This window comes from Mixophyes fleayi, chromosome 8 (assembly GCF_038048845.1).
Source record: "Mixophyes fleayi isolate aMixFle1 chromosome 8, aMixFle1.hap1, whole genome shotgun sequence".
NCBI classification, from domain to species: domain Eukaryota; kingdom Metazoa; phylum Chordata; class Amphibia; order Anura; family Limnodynastidae; genus Mixophyes; species Mixophyes fleayi.
This window is the reverse complement of record NC_134409.1, coordinates 112208860-112217680: the sequence shown is the minus strand read 5'-3', so window position 1 is coordinate 112217680 and position 8821 is coordinate 112208860. Positions and strand designations below refer to the sequence as shown.

The following is an 8821-nucleotide window of genomic DNA, read 5'->3' as shown; positions in this document are numbered from 1 at the left end:
GTGTTAATTGCATTATACCGTGTGTGTGTGTTGTATTATAAATGCATTTTATGTGTTATATAAATATTTTCACAGGAAGATGAGTACTCAAGTGTACACATTATTTTCACGAACCTCTTGCTACAAAGGCCAGCAATATTATGCTATTAATGTAATATACTCTTAAGTATTTCAGATAAGTTTTGTTTTAAATTTAGATATGTAATACGTGCACGAAATGTACATAAGAGAAATTGTACCTGGTATATAATACTATTATTATTCAAATTATAACACTGAACTTCTACTTAACTGGATAAATTGACCCACTGCAGGACCGGTTTAGAGAGTCTTAGACACATGATTTTTAATAAAAGAATATAGGACACATAATAGTGTCTTATAAAAATGCGTCTATGTAGATGATGACACTTTAAACAGAGAGAATTGTGCTGTTGGGATTGTTAATCAGGCAGCCACAACATGATTCAGACCACCACCGATCCACTGCATTATGGTAATAATTCTCTCTCTGAGATATTGCCACTATAAATTCCTCAGGCCGGTTATTGAATAATGCATTGTACTATTTAATTGAAAAAAGGACACATAGGGGAAGTAGCACACACGGAAGGTGGGCCTCACAATTATATCACAAGTCGTTTTCCGCAAAGGCCCTGTAATTTACTGCATACAATCAGCGCTCGGGATGAAAATAAAATCCCCCTCTTCGCAGTACGTGGGTGTGATTTGTTGTAATAAAGGGACAATGTCTGCCCGGATCCGTTGTTTCCATTTTAAATACCATGCAAACGTGTAGACTTAAGAAAGTGTGCGGAAGTCTGCACTCACTAATAAGGCAGTATGAGAATAATGAGAGAGGTGGATTGCCCATTGGATAGATAGATCAACTTCTCCAGATTTTGAGGTATTTCAGTAATCAACGAGCAGCATATATTTAATAATAAAGAAAGCTTTGCATTTGCCAATCATTGTTTAAAACTGAAACAAAAAAGAAACCCAATATAGTAACATTCAAGCTGTCTCCACAATATTGTTATTGTATGTATATCAATGAGCCGATATCTTGTTTATTATTTAACTCGTGGATTGTGTGTGTGGAGAAAGTAACCAGTGCAATTAGTTTTAAGTACGAAGTTCCTCTTTGCTGACTTTTAGGCCATTTTTAGGACAGCAGCGATTTTGCATAAAGAGACCCTTTTCAACAGCTCCACATTTTTCTTGATTGACAGACTGAAGTATATGAGGGGGTAAAGGGCAACTGAACAGGCTGAGACCACCTGCACTCGGAGGGGGGTGTATACTAACTATACTTACTAATATATATGATTTTATATATATATATATATATATATATATATATATATATATATATATATATATATATATATATATATATTTATATATATGTGTGTGTGTGTGTGTGTGTGTGTGTGTATATATATATATATATATATATATATATATATATATATATATATATATATACATATATATATGATCACACATATATATATATATATATATATATATATATATATATATATATATATATATATATATATATATATATAGATAGTTAGATATAGATATATATCATGTATATATACAATACATAGATACACACGCGTACACAATACTTCAGAATGAGCAATTTGCAGACAAGAGGACAAAAGTAATATGATGTACAAAAATGAGCTTTTAATGCATTTCGGAAATAGCGTAACCTTGTTTACACAAAATATAAAAAGAACATGGAAATACTGTCAATAGCCGAAACGGATTATTAAATACCATGCACGCTGGTTAACCTTTTGTGTGCCAGAGAGGACAGCAATGCATTATTTAAAATAAATGTTTAAAAAAACAACAACTTAAACTGGTCTAATCAGCCACAAACCGAATATAATAACAATATATTCTTCAGGCCTCCTGCTAATTTAACAAATTATTATTCAACATGATCGGGGGATAAGAAAAGCCCAACATGGGTTTGAAGAGTACAGTAAATACATAAAAGCAGGTCATGTCTTGAAAAAAACGATTTATAACTTTTAATAGATAAAATACAAAATGTAACATCGAACTCGTACAGAACAAAGTTAGAAATGTTTGTGTTTTCAAATATATATACACGGGGGAAAAAAACATTCAAATATAATATTAAATACAGATGACACGGAATATTAGAGAATAGTCTACTAACCCTTGTGTCACTCATCTTCCTTTACTGTATCTTCCGGTGAAATAAAAAAACACGAAGGAATTTATAGCTTAAATCCCTATTTCCATATATTAAAAAAATCCACATTCTGGAATCAGAATAATTAAAAGTCTACCAGTGAGGGGCCAAAGTGACAGTTAGTTTCTGGTCTAATATCCCATAATACAGCCTCTGCCATTTTCTGGTATATGACTGTACTTAGAGTATGACAGGATGATACAGTAGGTGTTTCTTGGCTCCTAGGTAAGTCTCTGAGCTCCGATTTCGTAAGTCTCTGTTCCTCTAGGTAAGTCCCAGCGTTTTTGTGTAAACTACTGTGTGACCAACTCCTTTATAAGTCTCTTCTCCTCTTTTCTACCCCTGACGGTAAGTACCTATACTCTCAGGTAAAGTCCTGTCTTGGCTCCAGGATAAGTCTGTGCGCTCCTCTGCTGGTTTCCTAGGCACTGCCATGGGGCCTCGTTACTCCTCCTGATTGACCTCACAGGGTGAGTGCAGCTCTTCCGTATGTTTCTCTGCCTCCTTCACTCTCTCCTGCTCTGAAAGTTGTTCGCTGCTCGGGATGGAATTCTTCTTAGGTCGTCCTTTGGGTTTGGTCGGGGATTCCAGTCCCCCACCTTGTAAAACCTTAATCAAAAACAGATGTGTATTAGAGGAATATACCATGTATACGTGTATAACCTAACACGGATACAACAGGCTTCGTTGTGTGTAGTAAGCAGACCACGTCTATAGGATAGCATCATTGTGTTTTGGTGATAAAAGCAGACTGATATTAAATATAGACGATCCATATGGTTTAGGGGGTTCACTAAGCTACCATACTGTTTACAGTGTATTCCCCAATATCATCAAACCATGTATATGAATTTTATGTGAAATAACACTAAGCCTAGATTACTATTGGTTCATTTAAGATAAATATAATGCGTGTATTCATCTCAATTGCATGCAAAACTAATGTAGATTTTATCAAAATAGAGTGTGTGGGTGTCTGTGTGGGTGTAAATATGTATATATATATATACACACACACACACACACACACATACACACACACACACATATATATATATATATATATATATATATATATGTATATATATATATCCATATATATATCCATATATATATATATATATATATATATATATATATATATATATATATATATATATATGTGGTATCTGGGGCTTGCATGCACAAATATACTATTGGCTAGATCCTGCCACGCTTAAGACTTTGATCTAATCAATAATGTATTTGTGCATGTAAGTGCTGTATATTGCTTATGCCCATTTTTTTCTATTTTCCAGAATATGTCATTGGCTGAGTCTGTCATCTCGATTTTGCTGGTGACAAGGGCTTGCTATTGGAAGTGCCTGTCCTCTTCTACCTCAGCAACATATGTATATGCTTAACAAGAGGCGATCCACCATATGCATGGGAGGAGAGAGTTATAATATGGTGACAAGCTTATAGAATCCACTTACAATTTTCTTCCATTTCATACGCCGATTTTGATACCAGGTTTTCACCTGTAGCTGACTGAGACCGAGGGATTCTGCCAGGTCTATCCTGGGAACGAGAGAGGAATATTAGTGTTCTTTACAGTTAAGATATATCGAGTCATTGCACGTAGCAGAGATAGTAAAATACAAAGTGGTTTCATATTGAAAGGAGAGGGAACGTTATGTACAATGGACGTGTAAGGTTATATTATATGTACTGGAGTGTGGTATACAGTGTGCCAGTTCTATAATAACACCCATATGTTCACATCTCCTAAAATACATCAGTTTTGTTGTGATCCCATTTAAATCTCTACAAAAACGACAACCTACTTTTCTCAGGAGTATGACTCATTGCTCTGTTATGGGGACTCAGAATCCACCTCTTCTTGATGCCCAGTAAATCTATCTCTTAATCCTTATTGTCATATGTTCATGAGCCTGATATCTTGTAACAAATGAAACCGTGGTCCCAGAAACCTTAGTTTGACAACTGTAATCATGCACCGTGCTGGGGCCAGAAACTGAATGAATTAAAATTTTATATATATATATATATATATATATATATATATATATATATATATATATATACACACACACATATAGATACACACACACACACACACACACACACACACACACACACACACATATATATATATATATATATATATATATATATATATATATATATATATATATAGCATAGAGTTTATGAATTGTTAACAGAACCCTTTACATTTGCTTTCCAAAAAGTCATTCTGTACATCGTAACTTCTCTGTGAGTTTACGCGCAGGATTTGGATGCTGTGACATTTGACCTTAGACACACAATAAGCCCATTCTGCTAATAGGTACCTGCAATATTTAGGTGAAATTCTGGGTATGAAACCTTCAAGTCCTGATAAATATTTTCAGTATCGATATATCACACTTGGGACAAATGTCTGCTATAATAATAATAAAATAATCCATTACTGTGTATGTCAGCACAATATTAATATGGAATGGAATATTAAGATGCACAAATGACATAGTTTGTGGATATATTTCTACAAATCAGATACTAATTATTCGGTCAGCCGTATTTACTACAATATAAATATACATTGCACTAAAGTGTTATTGTGCATTACCTGTGAGTTAAAAAAAAATAAACAAATATGAGTACTGCAACTTGACTAATAAATCAAAATAGTATGGTCTGGTTTGAATGTAGTGCATTGCATGGTCAACAAGAGAATGTCCCGTGTTTGTTGTCAGTAGCACAATTTATACCCCAGAATTGCAACCTGATGTTCCTCTGCTGTTGTGGATCCAGAAGTCCCAGTATGCCCTCCTTCCAATATAGAGCCACAGGGTGAATTACCCACTCAAAGACAATTCCTCTTTTCATTTGCAATATACATTATCTTCCCCTCTATCTACGCATGCCAATCACAATTTACACAGAGTCATTTCGCAAAACGACTATTTAAAATGTGACATATTTTAGAGATATTGCTTTAACCATTTATGTAGAAACGGGACGAACTTAGTCATGTTCGTGCTAGAAAATACTGAGGGGTACAAGTATTACAATGAAATTTGAAGATTTTACAGTGTAAATTGTTCTAATGCTGTCTTAGTAAATATAATGCTTTATTCATATTTATTTTACAAGTAAGAAAATTATCCCACTGTAAACTTTTGACTATATATAAATCTTACTGCTGAGCTTATGGGTGACGCACTGATCTGTGTAGGAGAGTTTGAGGGACCCTGTACCCAGTTACTTATTAGGGTGACCCAGGTCTTAGGAGAGTACTGGGGGTTGTCCACTTACCTGTCAGGTGTAGAGAGGTATTTCTGTTTCTCAAACCGCTTTTCCAGCCCCATCAGCTGCAGTTCCGTAAAGACTGTTCGACTTCTCCTACCCTTCTTAGCCTTACTGCCCTGCTCCAAGACTCCGGTCTCCAATTTGCCCCGGAGGTGTAGTTCTAGTGGCAGGTGGTGAGGGGACCCTGACCCTCCCTGGTACCCCGAGCTAGCAGCCAGCAGAGCGGAGCTGATGGGGGAGCCCAGGCCAGGGCAGGACAACGGGCTCAGGGGAAACTTAAACACCGAGGCCTGTTCTGCTTTCAATAGAGCTGTAGAGAAGGAGAGATGGGAGATGCTGTTATCCACAACCTACACGTATGTATGACAGGAGCTTAACAGGTATATAGGGTTACTTAGGAAACTTCCTAATAGAGGAATCATAACCACAAACATAAGTATTTCCTGCTAACTTCACATGGTAGCACTGATGCATTGTTCTTGTGTTAATAGTAGACAAACAAAAGACATAAGTGAAACCATTCCATAAACTATTCCATACTCTTATAGATAACTGTATATAACTCAGATCACATGGTATAGACAATCCCACATTGAAATTATGTTGCTAAAACAGTTCTTTTGAAACCTCTAGGTCCTAGAGTCTAGGACTTGCACAGGCCTCACTGTATACTAAGGATAGCTGGGTGCACAAATCATTCTGTGCATAGCATGTAAATAGCACCATTTAATTTGTTTCATAGGGTTCTACATCACACGTATACCTTTTATTTTGTCAACTTAGTTTAACTATAGCACACTTTAATAAGCAGAGCTACAGTGCTTCAGACATAACATATATAACAAAACGTTATACTACATAGCCAGAACTGCGCTATAATATTATCAATACAAATACACCAGTATAACATTATACCAAACTTGATGCCAAAATATTTTACCAGGTAAAGTCAGCGGTTAACGTAATAACCCTATTCTAATAGAGGAGAATAACTATTTCATAACGTGTCTTTTACATACTGAGTAATATCTTAATTTCCCATCTACACTTAGAAGGAATTTTAAATGGATTAAAAAATAACTTGACACATACTAACAATGTATACATTACCAATACATTATTATAAGTAGTAGTATATTTTAATAATATTGTTAATATTAAATCGTACTTGCTACAATTATGTGTATGCAGAGAGTCCAATCTTATTGTAGCTGGGCCCATCAAACTTTAGATATAATCTAATTTGCACATTTTTAAAAACATTTCAAAGATATTGAAAGTAACAAATACGGACAAATTATGCGGTTTCCTTAAAATGGATCGTAATAAACTATAAAGATTTATTATTATTATTATTATTATTATTATTATTATTATTATGTGAATTATACTAATGCATATAGATGCATTATTATGATAACATGAATTATGATATACAAGTCCATTATTAAGTCTAATATGCATAAATATTGATACATCTAATAAAATAAAATTATATAGTAGGACCTGCAAACTCTATATAGAAAAGCGATTCTAAGACACCGGGGGAAATATGTGTATTAAATTATATAAGTGTCAGTTTAAGTGAATGTAGCTATTTGGCTTCAGATCGTGTTTTCCTTTACAGTTTACTGTTTGCAGTATTAATAAAAATTGTGCAGCAATCTACAGCTTGATATAAGAAAGAAATATAGAAATTATTCAAATTTTAGGTCATATAGTTTTCTAAGAATTATACAAATGTTTAATGATATGAGAAACTAATATAAAGCAATTTAGTCCCACATAGGCCTAGCAGGTCAAAATCCATTATCTATCTATCTATCTATCTATCTATCTATCTATCTATCTATCTATCTATCTATCATAATATAAAAATAAGATAGACTATATACTTATTTATGCATAATTGTATTACACATTTACATGTTGTACGATGTGTAGTTTTTTCTTTTAAATAGGGATGTAACTTGCTTATTTATTTGGTACATATTAACTGCAAAGATATTTGCAACTGAATCTCCCCGCAAGATCCTGACATAAGATCTGCGATTATCTGTAAGGGGAAGTAAACAGTATATATAGAAGAGATATAAAGGATAAAGGTGTATATAATGGATATACACATTTCACACATTTATATAATTGCAAGGTATTGGGGTACCTACCTAGGTGGCTGTGGTAGGGTCTGGCTGAGAGCAGTGCCTGAACCCCAAATTTGAGCAACTCCCCTGTAGGTGGAGAAGATTTAGGGTCTTGATGATCAGTTAAGATCTCTTCTATCATGAAACTCCTGTACCGATGAGACCTGTGATCAACGAATGTCTCGTGGGGAAAATAGTGCGCCCCAATTTCCAAGGGGTGCTGCATGTTTCTCTGTTGTTTATTTCGAGTTCTGATTTATTAAAACGCTCGCTCTCTCTCTATCCCAGGTCACCAAGCAGCCCCGTGATGAACTAGAGCATAAAGTCCGAGTCCCCCAAATTTCTGTTTAACTCCCTCAGCCTCCTTTGCATTCTCCTTTGGTGGGTGACAGGACTTCTTAGCTGCTGGTGTCTTCTCCCTGCTGAGATCCCTTTATCAATTGGCCAGATGAGAAGCAATAGATCCTCTTGTTCTTTACCCAGAGCTGGTTAAAGTCTGCTGCAGAAATGACACCAGCCTGAAAGTTTCCAAACTTCTCTGGGAGTGCTCAGTATCCCCGCCCCAGCTGCGAAGGAGCCTATAATATCCTGACCTCCAAGTGGGGACAGACTATCCGTGATGGGAGGGGCAGGGCCAATCACCCTGAAATCCTCTCAAACATATCATTTCCCACTAGGGCAAATTATCAGGGAGATTATACTCTTACTTTTAATTTAAAACAGACGTACAAGCCAATTATCTGATCTTGAGCAATGTGTGATTACATTTCAACAATGATATACATAGGTACAGATAATAAATCTCCAAACCTAACTATGCATTTCCTAGTTTAGTTTACAGTAATTCAGCAGGTGATCATTTCTTAGTCATAAATAGCAGCGTGATTTTCAGAAGGAAGATCTGTTTCATATTAAATGGAAAATACAATAGAGATTCTCACAACGTAAAAATATATTTATATTCAGTTTACATTTTGCACATCGGTCAAGGTGAATGTATAAAAGTGAATCGCTTTCCAAAAATTCCAAGGTAATCAGTAAATTGGTAAAACTAATAATTTGCAATTTAATAAACTCGTGGAGTACAGGGGGGTATTATGCAAACAGAGAAGCAGGAGGT

The 8821-nt window shown here is 35.0% G+C and overlaps 1 protein-coding gene across 1 annotated transcript; it reads right to left on the bottom strand.

The window, feature by feature from the left end:
• Positions 1-1769: 1769 nt before the first annotated feature.
• On the bottom strand, positions 1770-8186 carry BARX1 (BARX homeobox 1). The gene is made up of 4 exons (XM_075184113.1): positions 7726-8186; positions 5564-5867; positions 3718-3802; positions 1770-2851 (listed from the first exon to the last, which is right to left on the bottom strand). Exons 1-4 carry the CDS (start codon positions 7925-7927, stop codon positions 2687-2689), a joined length of 756 nt encoding a protein of 251 aa, XP_075040214.1. The 5' UTR covers positions 7928-8186; the 3' UTR covers positions 1770-2686.
• Between the last annotated feature and the right edge of the window lie 635 nt (positions 8187-8821).

Excerpts from the sequence above, each read along its gene's own strand:
- BARX1 (XM_075184113.1), bottom strand. The coding sequence starts at position 7,927 with ATGCAGCACCCCTTGGAAATTGGGGCGCACTATTTTCCCCACGAGACA. Across the intron at positions 3,803-5,563 it reads TACCTCTCTACACCTGACAG|GATAGACCTGGCAGAATCCC; the intron begins GTAAGTGGACAA and ends TCTCGTTCCCAG. Across the intron at positions 2,852-3,717 it reads GTATGAAATGGAAGAAAATT|GTTTTACAAGGTGGGGGACT; the intron begins GTAAGTGGATTC and ends TTTTTGATTAAG.